The sequence below is a fragment of the Sycon ciliatum genome, chromosome 8 (assembly GCF_964019385.1).
Source record: "Sycon ciliatum chromosome 8, ocSycCili1.1, whole genome shotgun sequence".
In the NCBI taxonomy this organism is placed as follows: Eukaryota; Metazoa; Porifera; class Calcarea; order Leucosolenida; family Sycettidae; genus Sycon; species Sycon ciliatum.
This window is the reverse complement of record NC_088650.1, coordinates 6,942,188-6,962,127: the sequence shown is the minus strand read 5'-3', so window position 1 is coordinate 6,962,127 and position 19,940 is coordinate 6,942,188. Positions and strand designations below refer to the sequence as shown.

Here is a 19,940-nt window from a genome sequence, read left to right as displayed (position 1 = left end):
TTGCATGACGACTTGCGAACCTGAATCTGTTTTCAACAAAACGAGGACGAGCCGAATCAAACTTTCGTTTCACATTCGATTCGCAGCAGATGCGAAAGGTCCCTAATATCAACACTTGAACAATTCCATGAACACGGTAAAATCTCCTCACCGGTCACAAACCAGAGCAGCTCCCTTCGAATAAACACGATCAGGTAGAGTACTCCCAGTGACACGGTGCGGAGCAGGATATGACTGGGTCCGAGGGTCTCCTGGATTTTGATTTCCCATGCCTTCCTGTGAGCGAAGGGCAAAAGGAAAGGGGGTAGCTCTCGTGCTTGTGGGAGAGTGGCTGCTATGAGCCCATGATATACTAACTTAGTGCTAAATCGTCCTTGGGTATAGCAAAGTGATATTATTTTGTCCAACTCTATGTACGGCATGTGAGTGCGCGGCTGCAGTGGTTTGGCACGATTTGCACACAGGCACACACTTGTGTGCACACACCTCAGACCTCAGACCTGCCCATCGCAGAAGCGATGATAGCGAACAGCTATGTTAGACATAGCAACTTGTGCTGGGATTACACCATTCAACAGCTTGCAAGGCTGATGAATTGACCGAAAAAGTCACTTCAAACAGCTGTGTGGTGGATACCAGGCTAAAAATAGTGGCGCGCACGCACACACACACACACACACACACACACACACACACACACACGCGTACACATGCACACGCACACACACACACACACACATGTGCTCGTGGAGCCAGAAAAACAAAGCAACGACGGAGTGCGTGAGTTGAGGTGGAGCCGAAGCTGGCTCATAGCACTGGTCGAGATCCCCTGCTCATGTGCTGATATCTGAATTATTTGTGGGTGCTTGAACTTCAGCTCCCCACGCAAACTAGTTTCAAAGCACATGGCAGATACGGCGAGGCGTTTCATTTTCTGCAGTGCACGGATGCTACTGCACAACGTAGTGAAAGCAGCACATCGTGCAGCTGGCCTAGTATAGAGAAGAGATCACACGGGCATACTCCGTCTTTGTTATGGACTCTACATTGTTGTAGGTTCAGGCTATAAACGACGGTGACAAAACAGGCAGCAGTGTTGTTGTTGTTTGTTTATTTAGAGTCGAAGAACAAACAGGCAAATTTGCCTAATTACATGATATCGACTAGTTTGTACAATATAGTTCAGAATTTCTTACGGGCCATTCACATAATGGCATACCGACACCTTGCCTTGCACCGTTGCTGTGTCTGCTTCTTTTCTTTGTTTTCTTTCTTTGTCCTTATACTGTTTCCCGAATAATGAAATTTATCCGAGTAGGAGATCCCCTTGACAGGCCTAGAGCCTCTGGGTAATCCTTGAAATACAAATACAAATACAATACAATACAATACAATACGCCCAAACTGTGACATGGCATACGTGACGTTTTCGTCCGGATGGCCATGACAACATGGAACGTGGCGGGGAAAAAGAACGACTGATACAAAAATGTAGACGACGTATCCAAACCCCTGTACTGTACCAAGATTCGTTCTGTCGTTCCCGGCAGTTTGCATGGTTCGTGTCCAAAAGAAGCTGTACGCACAGCTGTACGAAAAGCGTGTATGTGCTTGTGCGAATGCAGCTGCATGAAAACGACGTCCGCCTAGCGCCTGTACTTTGAATTCCAAAAACGTGATGCGTATTGTAACGTAGTATGAATAGCCTTCGTGACATTGTACAGTACGTGTGGGGGTGAAAAAGATAAAGAGGTTTTATAGGAAATGCCAGCTTTCCTTGTCGTCTTGCGACACATTTTCACGAAAGCACAAAGGGAGCAGGCTGTGCAGAAGTCACTGTCAAAATTTGTACCCGTCTACTTCACGATGTGCTAAAATTATCGATCCAGATGAACACGAATATCTGCTTTTCTAATAATAGTACAAGGTCAAGAAACAGCATTGCAGCTTCGTACCGTGGCAGGCTTGTCCAATGACCAGCCTCATTCGCATTAGTAGCATTACCTCTGTAGTTATCGCTGCGATGTCCATCTTGGACGTCCACAGTCGTGCAACAAACACACGCCCCACAAATTCTTGCCCCGGAATCGAGGCAGGAACAAGACTGAATGGGGACAGGTACATCGTAGCAAAACGTACCAGCTCGAAATGATACGCAGTGACAGCGCCATGGGCGAAAGACAAACACACAGAGTAAAGGATCAGCTCTTCCTGTACCTGGCTGCGGGGCTTTCCTGTGAGCCAAGCACTACCACATCTTGAATCTCTTCCATTCCTGGCGGGAGTAAAAAATCGAGAACCGACGGAGGAACCTGCATGCAAGAAAACGTCACACATAACACATGTGGACTCGTGCACTAAAATGCAGCCGAGCAGCCAAAAGTGACGTGAATGGTCCTATGGTGTAATGGTTAGCACTCTGGACTTTGAATCCAGCGATCCGAGTTCAAATCTCGGTAGGACCTTTTTTTCCATTTTTTTTAATTTTTCCAACAAGTACAATGTAACCCCAGGCTGGGGTTATGATTGTGTACTCTATCATTCTAGTCTTGGTACAATGCTCAACGGACCTTTTTTCTCACCGTGAAGTACAATAGTAAATGGAGCATTTTTCCATTTTTTCTTATTTTCCAAAAAGTACAATACAGTGCTGTCGGGCGCCGAAGAACGGAGCACCAAAGAACGGCTGAGCTAGAATTTCATCAAGCACAGCATCCCAATGTATACACGGTGCCTAAAACTGCGCTTTGACTGCAATACATGGATAAGGACGGTCTAGGCTAGGAGACTAACAGCCCAGTTCCTCAGCGACCGACAGTATTGTAGTCAATAGAGTTTATGCGCGTTCATGGGGGAGAGTCAGTGGAATCACATATGGGCAATAAGTAGTGACTTTACTCCCTCGCACCCAGACGCTGATTTTTTGGAAACAAGTTTCTATACTTCCGATGGGAGAATCCGACATGGCAGTGCATTTCGGCGTGGCCAGGTCAAATTGTAGAATATCGCATCGAGTGAATTGCTTTATCTGAGAGAGGAGATGTTCGTGCCCTTGAGACTCGAAGTCCCGTTTCCATACGACAAAATTTAGGAGCTCTGCGCTCAGCGCCTTTTCAGGGTATGAATTTCGGGTTGTTCTGGTCGGGTCGCAGCGTCGCGGACTATTCCATCGTCTTCAGCGTCGAAAAACTACTGGCCATGTGAAATTACAAGGCGGTGAGACGCTTTCGTCTTCCTCTACGAGCGAATTTGTTCTGCGCCAGCATACCAAAGTATGCAATTTCGTACGCGCAGTTCGAGTGACGAGTCGTGTGCACTGTACACTGTACTGCATGCACTGACCGTGCGGTCGTTCTCGATTCTCCCATCACTCCCATTCATTTCTGTTTCCAGCGAAAGTCCAACTTGGCGCACTTCAAATCACTATAACTCGAGAATGGCTGGGCCGATTTGAATAATACTTGCAGATGTCCTATGTGCTACGCCTGGGAGAATCGAATGAGACCAAAATCGAAGCGATCGGAGCAAGTTTTGGAAATTGGGTGTAGTCACTACAATAAGTATACAGTAGAACCACTTATGGGCACTATCACGGCAACGTGAGTCACTTTATTTCAACTCCGCCGTGGCTTCGAAGACCACGTCTTGAACATCGACAGTGCGGGTCACGAAACCCTGTGATGTGACTCTTGGAATACAGCCGTGGCCAGCGAAATCACGTGCAACATGGAAGGCCATGCACTGTGACCTCGCATCCAGAGACAATACATGGAAAATGTCAGCGTCAATCAGCCAAGTCTTGCCGCTGTTGTGTGGTCCGCCTATCTGCCAGTGCAGTTTACGAATCCCTTGGCTGGACCGGTACTGGTGTGTTGTCGTAGGGATATGGTCAAGGCTTTTGCCGACCCAGAGGCAATGTCAGAATCAGTTTGTGCTACCGGGACTAGCCTACTACATGACACATTACCAGCAGGGGCGTCGCACACGGTACGGTCACTACGGTATTGACCGTACCACTATTTGCCCCAAGTACCCCGTGAATCAAGAAAAATGCACTGATATGGGCTCTAAATTTCCAAATTTTTCGGCTCAGCCACCCCCCCCCCACCCCACAAGTAAATTGTACTTCAGATGGCTGACCGTACCACACTAAATTACCTTCCGACGCCCCTGACCAGTTTTTTTACATAGCAATACAGTGAACCCTGTCTAAGGTGACCGCTCAAGGGACCTGTAAAACGTGGTCTCTGTTACCAGGTGGTCTCCTTAGCCAGGGTCATTTGACTGGAAATAGCATCCATTGGCCCTGGTTTCAGTGGTCTTCTAGCACAGGTGGTCGCCTTATCCGAGTGGTCGCCTTGACAGATTTCTCTGTACATGTACTCGTATCCTCACCTTATCTCCCTTCATGTTCCATGTGCTGACAAATAAGCCGAGCTTGTGGTCGGGCAGGTAGATGTCGAGATCGGAGAGCTCAGCTGCCGCCGCCGTCACGCCAGTAGTCGATGACATCTGTGTAGAGAACGTCATGACCGTGTCCACTTCATTCCTGCCGCCGATGCTGGAGCTGGACGCCGCCTCACGGGCTCGCTGGCTGAGGTTCATTCGGTGCGCTGCCTCCCGTAGGTCGGACACGCGCACCGGTCGGAGTAACCGCACAGCGCTTGCGGCCGGTAACCAAGGAGTGACTCGACTGCCGCGCCTTTCCGCCGACTTGGACTCGGCAGCGCTGGGTTGAAATGCGTCGTCCGACAGCCGACTGTGACTCCTCTCCTGCTGGGATGCAGCCGCGTCTGTGGGATGGGGCATGCCACCTCCCTCACTTCTCGTCCGGGTCACCTGTAAGCGCAGCGTGGCCACCGGCGTTCTGCTGGAGCTGCCCGGATCGGAGAGGTTTCCCTCGTCCGCCACGCCTGCACCTTCCGACGTGACGGGCCGCTTCTGCCTGGACTGCGGTGAGGACGAGGCGGCACGTGACGACGTCAGCTGGGGTATGCGTGCCAGAGTGGCAGAGCGCGGACTCAGTATCGACTGTCCCACGTGTGATAAAGGCTCCGCGCCCGGCTTTCCACTCGTGAAGCTGGCCGGGTGACTCTCAGTTGTTGATGGTATCGGTGGCAGTGGGCTCCGGGTGGTCGACCTCCGCAGATCGCTTGAAGGCTGCGAAATATCGGGCAAGCCTAGTGCTGGAGACGACATGCCCGAACCCTTCCTTCGACTTCCGTCGGCATCCAGGGGCATGAGCTTCTTTCCAGCAGGAAGCCGTATCCCCTGTCGTGGAGTCTGGGCACCAGTGTCGGGAATGGCACCGGGTATGTCCGGGCACGAGGTGAACACGGTAGCCGAGCCCGACCGGGCGGGTGACAAGTCCCGAACTATCGGTAGCGCGCGGGAACGCTCGCCGCTTTTCGCCCTGGGCACTCTTCCGGAGCGTATGCTTGCTCCCAGCATTGCTTGCTGTTGTCTAGCCGGGTTGAAGCTCTGACTTCTGACTGAAGTGGTACTAGGCTGCGCTCCAGCAGCGCCAGCCCTCTCAGGCTGAGCACGATAATTGTACATGAGCTGTCTGGCCTCGTAATCCGCCAGGTCGAGGTCGGCCAGAGACTTCGAAGTTGGCTCTCGTTCGATGCGCCTTGGCTCCGCTGCCTGCCCGGAGGGCTGCAGGGGGCTAGGGGGCTTGGGTTTGTCCTTCTTGTCATCACCACCACTACCACTGGCATTCATGGTTGCTGATTGGTTCAAACCGGCTGTTCACCGCTAGTGCCCGACGCCTCCCTTGCTTAGCGGTCTCCTAGCCCTCTGCCTAGGGCATGCTGAGGCCCTCGAACATGTGCGTGTATTTCCATCAACGACAACGATCCATCGACGGTCGACTGCTGTTGCAACAATTATTTCGTTTTCGCGTTCATGTCCTCTATGATCTGCTTGACAAATAAATGAAATTTTTCTGACTTCAAAGAACCAAGACCACAATCATAACAAGCGTAGATCTACGCGTCGGGACTCAGCCTGACTGTCGACTGTCGAATGCCCGGCATCTCTTGCTGCGACGAATGAGTGATGGCAAATGCATGAATACAAGATGGTAGATGTGCAGGATACGACCGGTATACGCGGTAGGCCAGTCCCTACACTGTCTGTACTGACTGACTGAGTCTGTACTAGTGAGCCTGGCTATGCCGCACGAGACATCATCGTTCCGTAACACCAATACATGTCATGTATACAACAGACTCAGTAACAGTTACCATGGTTACTGTTGTAGTCTTCATTGCCGGGCATACCGGACTCGATTGAAAGCGTCCGCAAACGCCCAGGCCAGGGGACCCGTTGACATGACACCAGGGAACCGTGGCTTTCACCGGCCAGCACTCAGCAGCCACTGCGGAGTGCGGGTTTGTACTTCGGAGTTTTTGGAGATGTACATGTCATTGCATTGCATTTTGCAGTTTACTGACTGTCAGACAGTGGTGGTCAAGGGTGGAAGAGGGATATCATGCCACTGCCTGAACTACACATGTGTGCACTGTGCATGCATGACCTTGACAACAGGTGCAACAATACGGTAGATCTACCCTATGCACTAGCCAATGGTGTCGCCCCCCGCCCCCTCCCCATATTCGGAATTTCCGGGATCAAAACAGCTGGGTGATTATACATGTAGCTGCAAAATATCTACCCAAGGACCACAGGACTGTGACCAGCTAGGGACTCGGGAAGCAGCTTTTCACGACTCCATGGATAAGACCCAGGAGTTGCCGTTGTAGGAGATCCAAGTGCTTGCCTAGCTATGAAATAGATCATCTTCCAAGTCTTGATGCTGGCTTACAGACTTCCAAAACCATCGCATGCATGCCTCCCGTTGCTTAAGGGGTCGTCCACAATTATCGAACTTTTTTCACGAAACGAAATAATTTCGTTATGGGGTGGGAGGGGGTTGACCAATTTCGTTTCAGAAAACATTGATACATGTGCATGCCCATAGGAGCAGTTACATACTTGCAACTTTTGTTGTATTATGCATGCATATGTCAAACTTTTTTTACGTTCTGAGGGGGAGGGAGGGAGGGGTTGGGTCTAAACTAAAATAATTCGTTTGGTGAAAAACGTTCGATATTTGCGGACGGCCCCTAAGCGCAGAAACATTCTATGGCAAAACCAGACTGGTCCAGTAGGCCAATGAGGCTAGTGAGGCTCGGGCAGGAGACCCAACAGACCACGTCGGGTTGATCGGTCAAGTCGCCCTATCATTCAGGTACATGTAGTACAAAAGGTCGAACCACACACACAGACACAAACAAGTTCCGCTAAATTCTTTTAACCCTTTAACCCTTTCAGCCCTGACCGGAAAATCACCTCCCACTGGGCCAAAAAAGGCATTTTTTGAAAATGCATATTCTGGTCCAAAATTGATTGGAGATGTTAGGTATGGACATATGCACTGTGAATCCAAAGAAATTTTGTAGGATTTCATTGTACGAGACTCATAACACCATATTTAGATATGCGACTTTTGGCGATTTTTCCTCAAAATTCATTCAATTTAGGCAATTGACAACAAAGATCAGACAAGCAACGGCAAGCAGTGCTATAACTGGTCAGTGTTGACTTCAGAATGGAGAAATGTCATATAACAAGCTTGATATGATCCTGGTGTTCTACGGCAACCTAGACTAGAGTACAGCAACTCGTTTTATACGGCGCTTGAATCATATGCGACTGCGCGATCCAGAATGGGTCTTTCTTTTTTCTTGGGCGCCTCGTAAAGCTTGAATCCTCCAGCAGCCCTACCTACTTCAAGACAAAACCATGTGATGGACAGTGAGGATGCCGAGTAACTGGAGTAGCAACCACAGCAACTGCATCGGCTATAATAGCAGCCAGTGCAGTGGCAGCGGTTGGCTCACTGTGCTCGGCGCATCCCGGGTTGAATCATCACTGGCCGCACGCGTACGAACGTACGCGGCACAGGTAAAGTCATATTCATAGAGAATGCAATACAGCTCATTCTCTGATTTGGACACTCACTGGCAAGACAATCCAGCTACCAAAATAGTCTGAAGCATTCCCTAAACAGCCGAGTGCATACTGCGTACCGGTGTACGTACGCATGAAAATTCAAGAAACAATCGGCTGTGCAATTTCTGATAGTGGTTCAAAATTGCACAATTGTTGACTATTCGGGATTATTCTGGATTCATATTAGATAGCAATCACCATCCTGTAGGTGCCTGGCTCTGTACTCAACATACAATACTTACATGTATATGTATGCACATCTCTATTGTGATCTGCATGCATGTCTGACCAGTACACTTGATTTCAAATTCAAATATTTTCAAAAATCTGACCTTCAAATTGGATCGCAGTTTTCTTGAGGAACTTCAGCAAACGGGCTCACGACAGATAGCTCCTGCTCAGAACACCATGCCTAGGTGTCAGAGACTTCAGCATCGCTTTCCAAATCTCTTTGGTCTCCAGCATCCCCTGCGTCTGAGCCAGCTGCGATCTTTTGAATAGCAGCAAATTCGTAATCCTCAGAAAACGACTCCGACACAATTTCGCTGTCTCCAGAATCATCCTCAGAGTCATTACCCGCCTCACACTGCTTCACAGGACTCCTTCCATCGACACAGAGTAGTTGAGCTACTTACCTTGCCGAGAAACAGCAGGGCAAGATGACGAAAACGAACTTGGAGCAAAACAATTTATTTGAACGATATGCCAAAATACGCACTTCAAACTCGATGCTCGCGGCGGTTCTGCTGTGCAGACTGGCCACATACGCTGCGTACACGTCGATCAGGTCCTTCAGCCCACTGAGGAACAGTTCCAGGCCCCACTGATGTTGAGGCATCAGTACAAACGCGACGTACACCGCGGACGTATATATACGTCGTCAGTGGGGCAGGTGCACACGTCATGACGTATTATGCATTTTTTCGTGTTCCTTGGACCATAGCTTCAGTTCTACTCACTCAATCCTCACAATCTAGGGCTTCCTGGAAAGGTCTCCGCGAGAGGAAGAGAATGAAGTTGATCATGATAGCCAGCACACCGTCTATCCAGCGCTAGATCGCAGCGACAGTACGAAAAATGCCCCAAATGCGTCCAAATGCGTCCCGCTCCAGATATTTCATTTTACTCGATCGTGGAGTTCCAATTTTTTCGCTGTGTCTTCTTGACAATATCAACAGTGAAACCCGTGCAAATTCGAGTAAACCAGCTTGACGAAAGTCTCAAAATTCTCAATACTAAAGTCGCACTGCGCGCTTTTGAAATAATTAATTGCCGCGATCGCAGCTCAACTTACGAGTGATTTATCTCAGGAACCGTTGCTCGCAGCGCTTCGCGGATTGTTTCTCCCGACAGGTGAGAGTTTTCTCTTTGCCCTGGATATTTCGATCACTGAATTTGAGCAAGATTGGACTGAGTTACGATCTTTTGAAGTTTTGCATTTGAGTGCGTCGTTTACGACGCATTCAAGTATGGGGCGGCTCTTAAAGGGGAAGTTAAAGGGGAAGTATACCCTAAAATCAAATTTTCACCAGTTGTAGTCTTCTGGGTGCTGAGTCGAATGGTCTTGGTCCGAGGAAGCTGCGACGCTCCCTTCCCAATCGAACTCGCGCACTTCCACCGAAACTGGGTGACTGCGCCCTACTAGATGGGGATTTGTATGCAAAATGTCACTAAAAGCGCCATTTCGTTCTTATAAAAGCACGGATGACCGCGATTGGCCCATATGTTGTAGTCTTTTGGACGCTGAGTCGACTGGTTTTGGTCCGAAAAGGCTGCGATGCAGCGTTCCTCCTTTATTCCCAATCGAACATGGTTGAACAAGCGGTCACGTGCTCCTGGGTGCCCAAATCACCTGGTCACCGCGCCAGCAGGTGACAACTTTCACACCAAGGTTCAACTCGAGTTCAACTCGAGTGACAGGACTGCACCCAAAAAAGGTCAAACAGGCTAGTAAGTTGTACCCTGCAGGCACGGTGACCAGGTGACTGGCGTACGCAGGAGCACGTGACCGCTTGTTCAACCATGTTCGATTGGGAATAAAGGAGGAACGCTGCATCACAGCCTTTTCGGACCAAAACCAGTCGACTCAGCGTCCAAAAGACTACAACATATGGGCCAATCGCGGTCATCCGTGCTTTTATAAGAACGAAATGGCGCTTTTAGTGACATTTTGCATACAAATCCCCATCTAGTAGGGCGCAGTCACCCAGTTTCGGTGGAAGTGCGCGAGTTCGATTGGGATTCAAGTAGGAAGGGAGCGTCGCAGCTTCCTCGGACCAAGACCATTCGACTCAGCACCCAGAAGACTACAACTGGTGAAAATTTGATTTTAGGGTATACTTCCCCTTTAAGGCAAAAATTAAAATTTCACCAGTTGTAGTCTTCGGGGTGCTGAGTCGAATGGTCTTGGTCCGAGGAAGCTGAGACGCTCCCTTCCTACTTGAATCCCAATCGAACTCGCGCACTTCCACCGAAACTGGGTGACTGCGCCCTACTAGATGGGGATTTGTATGCAAAATGTCACTAAAAGCGCCATTTCGTTCTTATAAAAGCACGGATGACCGCGATTGGCCCATATGTTGTAGTCTTTTGGACGCTGAGTCGACTGGTTTTGGTCCGAAAAGGCTGCGATACGGCGTTCCTCCTTTATTCCCAATCGAACATGGTTGAAGAAGCGGTCACGTGCTCCTGCGTACACCAGTCACCTGGTCACCGTGCCTGCAGGGTACAACTTACTAGCCTGTTTGACCTTTTTTGGGTGCAGTCCTGTCACTCGAGTTGAACCCGAGTTGAACCTTGGTGTGAAAGTTGTCACCTGCTGGCGTGGTGACCAGGTGATTTGGGCACCCAGGACCACGTGACCGCTTCTTCAACCATGTTCGATTGGGAATAAAGGCCGAACGCTGCATCGCAGCCTTTTCGGACCAAAACCAGTCGACTCAGCGTCCCAAAGACTACAACATATGGGCCAATCGCGGTCATCCGTGCTTTTATAAGAACGAAATGGCGCTTTTAGTGACATTTTGCATACAAATCCCCATCTAGTAGGGCGCAGTCACCCAGTTTCGGTGGAAGTGCGCGAGTTCGATTGGGATTCAAGTAGGAAGGGAGCGTCTCAGCTTCCTCGGACCAAGACCATTCGGCTCAGCACCCCGAAGACTACAACTGGTGAAATTTTAATTTTTGCCTTAACTTCCCCTTTAAAGGGTTAATAGGCTGAGTAAATAATAATCGTGACTCGTATTTTGAAGTCTACGTAGCCTGCGGTTGCCTGGTAAGACTAAGAGTCTCTGCATACTGTACACCAGGTCAGTGGTACCATGGTACAACAGTGGTACATTTCTGTTTCGGTATATTTCATATTTCAAGGCATACCCCGAGGCTATAGGTATTATTGAGTAAAGGACCATTCTGGAACATTCAGCATAATTGTATTTCTCTAGCTAGGCTGTTCATTACGAATCATTAGCCATCCACTGTCTGCTATCTCAACCCTACAGCCTCCCATTATAATGGAACTCCCTTCAATTTAGACTACGTCTTTGGGAAATCCTCAAATATATATAATAATAAATAACACCTTGATGCTCAGTGATGTGTGTTTGCCACTTCCACTGAGGAGCCCGGATCATTCCAAGACGGAGCTGCCAAAGCAGCCGAACACATCGGAATGCTAGCAACCAATGACTGGGATTGCCTCGGGCAGGCTAGCATAACCTGCACAAACAGTGGGCAGCACTAGACACCAAGACAACAATCTGATCATAAAGGAGCATAATGTGTGCCTAACATACAATCGCACTCTCGTAGATTGCAGAATGCAAGTAAAGAGTTTCTATTGTCAACGATCAATGATAAAGTACGCCCTGCGGGAAAGAAAATAGCTGTGTAAAAATCATCAAAATAACAGTGGATACATTCAGAATGGCCATGATCATGGCTACAACTGATGAGTCGATGCGGCAACAAAGGTGAGATAAAAAGCTAATATAAGAACTGAGTAAATGTAATGATGTTGTGCGGCAAGTGTTGCAGGCTAGATACTGGTGTGACTCCACTTAAACTAGCAAAACAAACAGTTCCCGGATGCTCTGCTCTATTGAAAGCTAGGGCCAGTAGGGGAGAGGCGAGCCAGACTATGCTGGGTGGCAGTATAAACAGGGTATCCTGAAAGCGAGTCACTGAAGACAAATAAAGGCGGGCGGGTGAAATCGGAGTAAAAAATAAATATTCCATACGTCATCTACTAGTATTGGCATCGATGTTCATGCACTGATGACAAGTTATAATATTATAACACTGCTGTTGACTTCAAAGCCAGCGGTTTCTAGTCGAATATTCTCCGTACCATGAAGAGTGAATCCTCTTGTTTGAAACCAAACTTTGCGTAGAAAGGAACGTTGTTCTCGACGCATTCCAGACTGATCTTATAGCACTCAAGCTTGATGGCAAGCAGGCTTAGGGTTTCAAGGAGCCTATGAACAAACGGACAACACACGATGGAAAGCAAAATTAATAGATAAGGCGTCCAGGTCAGAGTGTGCTGCTTTCGCGGCTTTGAATGAGCACGTTTCTCCGTGTGTTAGATGAGTCGTCACATGAGGCAACCAGCTAGATGTAAGCAGGAAGATGAAGGCTGAAAAGTAGTGGACCGCATGCTAATAAATAATTCAACACTTACAATTTTCCTAGCTGGCGCCCGCGACAGCTATCCGCCACGATCACATCCTCAATGCGGCCACGCTGGATGATCCAACATAGGCAAGAGAACAAAACAGCTACATCAGAGAAAATAATGTAATAGAAAGAGAGAGAGAGAGAGAGAGAGAGAGAGAGAGAGAGAGAGAGAGAGAGAGAGAGAGAGAGAGAGAGAGAGAGAGAGAGACAGAGAGGGACAGAGAGACAGAGAGACAGACAGAGAGTCGGAGAGAGGAGACACAGAAAGCGCCACACGTGATCAAGATTCGAGCATGGTTTCGTGCACCGAGGTTCAAACATACCATAGCGGCTAAATGAGTAAACTTCCGTTCCACGATCAGCGATGCTGAGGCGACCAATTCACCTCTGGTGGTGTCCTCAATGACAGTAATGTAATGGGTGTTGGGGGAGGCTTGGATCCCGCGGAACTGTTCTGCGAGGAGCACACGCATGCACAACATAGATGTTGATAAATACCATGAGTACACAATTTCCCATAGAAAGGTGTTTCCCCTCAAACGCCTTCCACTATTATTACATGTATTTATATTATGGATTTTGCCCGCGTCTTCCACACATGGTACTTTGGCCTGAGGTGTCCCCCGTTCATGGACTCTGGCCTAGATCACCTGGTTAAAAAGATGCAATTGAAATCTTTAGCACTTTAGCACTTTAAGTACGTCATTTTTCCTCAGCAGTGCCACATCAGGACGATATGGGCAGTATGTATGTTAACACGGTACGAGTACACTATGGAAACCGTACAGACATCAGTCACATGCCACAACTACTGTGATATTGCATATAAAGGCCGGGCTTATTCATGTAGACGCTGATGCCAGGGCTAGGCTTCTACTCAAATAAGGCTTACATTCAAACAATATGTTGTCTGATGAATTTAGGGCTGAAACGATCGTGGATTTTCAAGTATCGATTACTCTTTAGCTTAGGGGTCGTCGCAAAAGTTTTTTGTCGTCCCTGAAACGAACATGATTCATTTGGGGGGCAGGGGGTGTGAGCCAAAATCGCAAGTCGACCGACACTGTACATATGACATGTACATGCATGCGATTTTCGTCGTCCAGCATAGCAAGCTGTGTTCGTTTCAGAGGGAGGGGAGGGGGTCCAAGTACGAAATGAACGATGTTCGTTTCAGGGACGACAGAAAACTTTTGCGACGACCCCTTAACGATCGAGTACTCGATTATAATCGTTAGCAAATAGAGTCATAATTCTGTGCAAACATTACTGTTTCCACAAACTATGCCTTCATAATACCAACAAATCTGCATTAGTGAAAGGGTAGCTCCGAAACATGGCAGTTTTGAAGTCAATTTAACCTCAGAACATGAACCATACCCCTGGCAACTGCATACTCCCAGCGGAAACTGATTCAAACTTCACAAAACGAGGGTTTACAGTACTTTCTTGACACAAATTTATAAAACGCAAAATAATCGTAATCGGTAATCTAAACGATTGCTCGATCGTTAGAGTTATCAAACGAGTACTCGATTATTCGGTATAATCGTTTCAGCCCTACTGATGATTGGTTTTGCCATGAAACTCTGAGCAACAACAAAACAGCCCTATTTTACTTCCTTTTGTGTATCTCTTGCAATCAAATCAGGCCCTTTGCCACCCCTAAAAACAGGCTCATGTGCCTACAGTTCACCTTGAAGTTGACACTTGTATTCAAAGCAGGCAGTTCTATACAAGAGAGTAGGGTATGTACCTTCAAACTTGTCCTGGGTTAGATCACCCACCCTGGTAAGCTGTGCCAGCAATTGTGAATAGCCTACAGCAATCAGCAGAACACATCACAGTGCACATCACAGAACACATCACAGTGCACATCACAGAACACATCACAATACAAATCACAGTACAATACAAAGCAAGATTTATAAAGTCACATTAAAGGACGAAGCACAAGTGCAGAAAGGAGAGAGCGATCGCTTGCACCACTATTACTTCGAATAAAAAAACGGCAACATGATGTCGCAGGTCGCACAAATGCAGTGTGAGGCTGCCAGTCACGCATGTACCGTATTTCCGGAGTATAAGCCACCCCGTGTTTTTGTCCCGAAATACTGTATAGGCATCAACCATGTATTCGGTGTGTACTGTAAAACCGGAAAGTCGAACGAGTCACAAAGTCTAACGCTTTAACGACCATTTTTTTTCCTTATTTGAAGCAACGTTATCCTGAACCCGGTTTGAGATGTCTGTGTAAAGATGCGCATACATCGATGCACGTTCTTTCCATTGTACAAACATCGTTAAACTTTCTGCACGTTTATCATGCCAAAATTACAAAAAACGTTTAACTGTTTGGTCGTTAAACTTTCCGATTTTACAGTAAGCCGCACCCGCAATTTGAATCGATTGCCTACTTCCTCGGCAGCTACAATAACACTCTGCTTGAAGCAAGTATCATAGCTGCTACGTTTCGAAGGTGCCATAATTCAGCTCGGAATAATCAAATGAAGAAGGTAAACACCTTGAGCAAAAGAGAAAGACAAGTGACTCGCATCAAAATTCCCTTGCACGGATATCCGATGTGTGTCGTTCACGCGCATGCACACATACTTACACGTGGTGGCGCGCTGTTGCATTTTTCTAGCCAGTTATGCAGGCTACCGCACTTTACTTCATCCCGTTCATTTTACCACCGGAGTATAAGTCGCACCGGCTTTTTTGGGTGAGTTTTGAAAGTTCAAAGTGCGGCGTATACTCCGGAAAATACGGTAGATCAAAAATGGCACAAACCAGTCTTCCGATGACTGCACTATTGCATGAGCCTTCCGGGTAGAGAGTTAAAAAACTGATGTCTGCAGTTGAGGTTAGTTGTAAAGGATGAACTATAAGTATAGTCAAGTGGTGTGCTTCACTGTCCGAAGAGTGCTCAATACCCATGTAGGGCAGACAGGCGCGTACGCAGGGTCACCTCTAGGGGGGTTTCCAACCGAATCGCAAACAATGACCCTGTCTAAAGAGCCCTAGGAATTTTTCAAATTTATGCATTTTTTCGTGTTCTTTGGATCATAAAACCCGTTCTACTCACTCAATCTTCATTATCTTAGGGTGCGTTCTTATATTCTCTAGCTTCGAGAAGAAGAAGAAAAGAGAAGTCGATGAAACTGGGATTACTCAAGAACGGGTCTCGAAGAATTCGGAGATATTTTGCACATGTCAAGCAAAATGAAGCGCCAAAGGGGCCGCGATCTTGAGTGATGAATGTAGTAATGCACGTGTGCGTATGCGAAAAGGGAAATGCGTACACTAATGATGAACACGTGCCTTTTAGTCGTAGTTCGCATGCGCTGATCCCAAACCGCGGGAATCTCCAAGTTTCAACCACCTCTGAAGCTTGGAGAGCTTGGAGAGCTTTGGAGAGCATGCTAAAAGTCGGAGAGGATATAAGAACAGCTCTCGAACTTTTCGGAGAGTCTCCAACTTTTCCGAGAGGATTTAAGAACGCACCCTAAGGCTTCCTGGAAGTGGAAAGGTAGACCTACCAGGGAGAGAATGAGGTCCACCATGATAGCCAGGACACAGTACAGCCATGTACATATCCAGCGCTATGCTAGCGGTAGAGTGCAGCGACGGTGCGAAAAAATGCCCAAACTGGGCGAAAGGCCAAAAAACGCGTCCTGCTCCAGCGATTTCGTTTTTCTTGATCGCAGAGTTTCGAGTTTTTTGCTGTGTACTCTTTTGAAAATATCACAAGTGAAGCCCCTGCAAATAATTGAGCAAGTCAGCGGGACGAAAAGTCTCAAATTCTCGATACTCGAGTCGCACTGCGAGCTTTTGAAATTGCGAGATCGCGGCTCAACTTACGAACGATTTATCTCAAGAGATGTTGCTCGCAGCGCGTCGCAAATTGTTTCAACCGACGGCTGAGAGTTTTCTATTCGACCTGGATAACTGGATCGTTGGATTTGAGCGAGATTTGACTGAGTTACGAGATGTTGAAGTTTCGCATTCTTGCCAGATCGATCGTGCGCCCTACCAAAATATGCCCAAAAACGTTGCTCGTTCGGAACATTTGGGGGGTTTCCGGGCAACGGGACCCCCCCCCCCCCCCCCCCTGCGTACGCGCCTGGCAGAGGCTTGTACCCAAGAGAGAGATTGGAAGCTTTGTAATACGTGAAACTCAGAGTTGTAACAAAGCTTCCAATCTCTCTCTTGTGAACTATAAGTGTACAATTCCTACGTCCGATATTAAGCTGACCTGCATACCGGTAGTACTATGACCATTTCCGCTCATTATAGGTCGCACCCTTTTTCCAAAGAGACAGAACAGAAGTTCATTGAGCCGTGGGACGAGCTATTGTTCACTGAGGACAAGCAGATGCTGTCGAGAAGCGCGAAGGTGTCCATTGTCACTTCGAAGCTGAACGGTTACATGCAGACAGAGTTCGGTCTCTGCGTACAGTATTCAGAGAAGGAAGTGAACAAGAAGGTGGATTCGACACGGAAGAAGGGCCGGGAGTTGTACATGAAATTTTACAAGTGCAGTACGGGCAGTGCTGTTAACGAAACAGACGGCGATTGGTAGGCAGCATACTCTGCATGGGCCAATTTCAAAACATACCACAGGGTACTTTTCACGCACCCCAATCTGGGCCCTGGTTGCGTAGTGGTAGCAGCGTGGAAAGCTGCTCAGTTCGAACTATGCAGTCTGTGCGTGCCCGAGCACCAACACTATCAGCTTCTTCTGCCCCACCTGTTGATACTGCTTCCAGTACCGCTGTACATGCACCAGCCATGCCACTCATGCCTTCGGCAGCCGTTGCTGACCCGAGCCACTCGACTAGCACGACACCGCCACAATCCTCTATGTGTTCATAGTCATTCGCAAGTGTGCATTGCAGCTCAGCGGCCTCAGCCACCCGTAAGGCAGCAGATCCGTGCGCAGTCCGGCAATGCAGCTCGAGGACGGCAGAACAGACCCGTTTTGTCCCCCGTCGTTGCGGCCATCACCTGGTACACGGGAATCGTCTCCGCTAATTGGCTTGGACGATGATGAAGGTGATGAGGTGTGGACATCACCATCAGCCTCGGCTACTGCACCAGGTGCACGCAAAAAGGGCAGACGCTCCACCGACACACAGAAGACCATCCTCAAAGAGACTGCCAAAATGCATAGCAGGAGTCCTTGATGGAAAGGCAAATGGAACATGATTGGAGAATGATGCTGGAAATGCAGAAGTGGCAAGAAAAACGAGACCAGAAGAAGGCCAAGCTGCAGCAGGGTTGCAAGAAAAAGACAGAGCGTTCCAGGCCAAGCTGCAACAGAACCAAGCTGCGCACGCACAGAAGCTGCAGCAGGACAGCATGGCTTTCATGGCAGCACTCATGGATAAGTATGGCATGTCTTGATTCCTCTCCTTACATTACACGTGTGTACGGTGCTATGGACTGTTGAGGTCCCAATGCGATACTCTATTCTCTTTTGCCAACTGTTGGAGTTCTTCAGCATGAGCCCACAGTTGAAGAAACATCGTCAGGAATTTTTCCCCAGGGATAGTCGTGTGCAAGGGTGTCGTCTGACACTCAAAGGCATCTCTTACCAAATCCTACACGGCTATAACACAGAAATCAGACCGGCCGTTCGCAACTCCGAGTTTCACGCCGAGCGATCATCAGGAACATCTACATGTACTACCGTAAAAGTCCGTAAAATAAGTACCTGCCCGAAATAAATACCCCCTTCGTTCTTTCGACTCTGTCTGTTGAAAGTCAAGTCAAGCCCGATAAACATACTGCCCGAAATAAGTACCGGTACGGTGCGCACATGCAGCGCGTAGCATGTACATCTACATGAACATGACGTCTCTACTACACACACACACATCAGGTCTGAAAGTTAGTTCGTGCCCGGAAGTTAGTACAGGTGTATCTACTAAATTCGAAAGTCAGAGCATACTTATTTACGGACTATTGCGGTTCTGTAAGAGTTGAATCTTAACGAGAAAAAATCCAATGCTGACTCAAGAAACGTTACTGGAGTGCTATTCCTTCTCTCTTCTGTACTAGAGACACAGAATTCGGGTATGTGATGGCAGGGTCGTTAGACTCGTTACCCGCCAACTGGGAAAACTTTGGACTCGTCACACTAGCTTTCAACTCTTACAGTATACACATGTGGCTGGGTGCATGCTACATGTATAATGAACTACTACTAGTAGTAGTAGGCCATAGTAGGTGTAGTGAAATCAGAATGACTGTACTTTTGCGTTGATTTTTTACATTTTCTTTTCTAGTTTTACGTCATGGTCGTGGGTGGATAGGAGAACCAATAACGAAACAACTTTTCAGTCTCTAGACTCACCCTTGGAGAAATCAGTGAACTGCAGAGCTCTCATACAGAGCCCTTCTCCTGGAGTTTTGGGAGACATTCCATCAGGCAGCTTGCACGTACATACATCGTCCGAAAATTCCAAATTGTACAGTAAGTCATCACTAAATAAACTGAGAGATGATACAGGTTCCTCTGCCATGGTATCCCTAACACCTATCGCTGATATTACACTTGTATTATAAACGTTACTAGTAGCAAAAACTCCGGGCCTTTCCTACTTCCCAGATCACAAAAAGTTACACTGCATAAAGACTTCGTTCGTTCGGCCACATCCGCACACGAACAACCATCCATACCCGAAGAACAATATGAACCAGGGTAGGCGCACTAGGCGGAAGCAAAATTCCGGGTAAGTTTTCAAACAAAAGATTTGTCACTGCTACAACAAGTATGTACCAACGCACATGGCCGATTGGTTTGCAGGCCTGCCTGCGAATCATGAGGTCCCGAGTTCGAGACCCGCGCTGGTAGCAGGGAGCGTGTAAAGACTTTTTACGTGAGTAAAGACTTTTTACGCGTGGTGAACTGCGCCGACACCCACGGTCAACTGGGTACTCACAGCTCGGAGTGAGGGTAACAAGGATGCAGTTTACAGGGTTATGGGCCGTTACACGCCCGATTGGTTGAGAGACTCACCTACTCTCCCCTGACTCACTTGTGAGGTCTGCATTCGCCACTCAGGTGTGCAAGGCATAGGCATAGTGGTGGCCTGCGGAAGCGAAGGCTAGTTTGTGTGTTTCTGAACATTCAAGCGATGCCAACGCGAATCCCGCGAATTATTATTATTATTACAACAAGTATGTCATTGGCGCCATGGCATCATCATGATCATTCAATGACACACGTACACCCA

General features: G+C 48.0%; 2 protein-coding genes and 1 non-coding gene across 3 annotated transcripts in view; 1 reads left to right on the top strand and 2 right to left on the bottom strand.

Annotated features, from left to right (window-relative positions):
- LOC135823077 (phosphatidylinositol polyphosphate 5-phosphatase type IV-like) overlaps positions 1-6,056 on the bottom strand; it is an 18,694-nt gene extending 12,638 nt beyond the window's left edge. The window contains exons 1-3 of the mRNA XM_065335909.1: positions 4,396-6,056; positions 2,218-2,312; positions 152-276 (exon numbers count right to left, since the gene is read on the bottom strand). Of these exons, the coding sequence (XP_065191981.1) occupies positions 152-276; positions 2,218-2,312; positions 4,396-5,724 (1,549 nt within the window). The 5' untranslated portion in view covers positions 5,725-6,056. The remainder of the gene's footprint in view (positions 1-151; positions 277-2,217; positions 2,313-4,395) is intronic.
- Trnaq-uug (transfer RNA glutamine (anticodon UUG)) lies at positions 2,394-2,465 on the top strand. Its single transcript has one exon. It is a non-coding gene; the product is annotated as a tRNA-Gln (tRNA).
- Positions 6,057-11,760: 5,704 nt separating the features above from the next.
- LOC135823076 (glucosamine 6-phosphate N-acetyltransferase-like) lies at positions 11,761-19,460 on the bottom strand. The gene is made up of 5 exons (XM_065335908.1): positions 19,058-19,460; positions 14,453-14,515; positions 13,020-13,150; positions 12,701-12,762; positions 11,761-12,494 (listed from the first exon to the last, which is right to left on the bottom strand). The coding sequence occupies exons 1-5, from the start codon at positions 19,224-19,226 to the stop codon at positions 12,347-12,349; spliced, it is 573 nt and encodes a 190-aa protein (XP_065191980.1). The 5' UTR covers positions 19,227-19,460; the 3' UTR covers positions 11,761-12,346.
- Between the last annotated feature and the right edge of the window lie 480 nt (positions 19,461-19,940).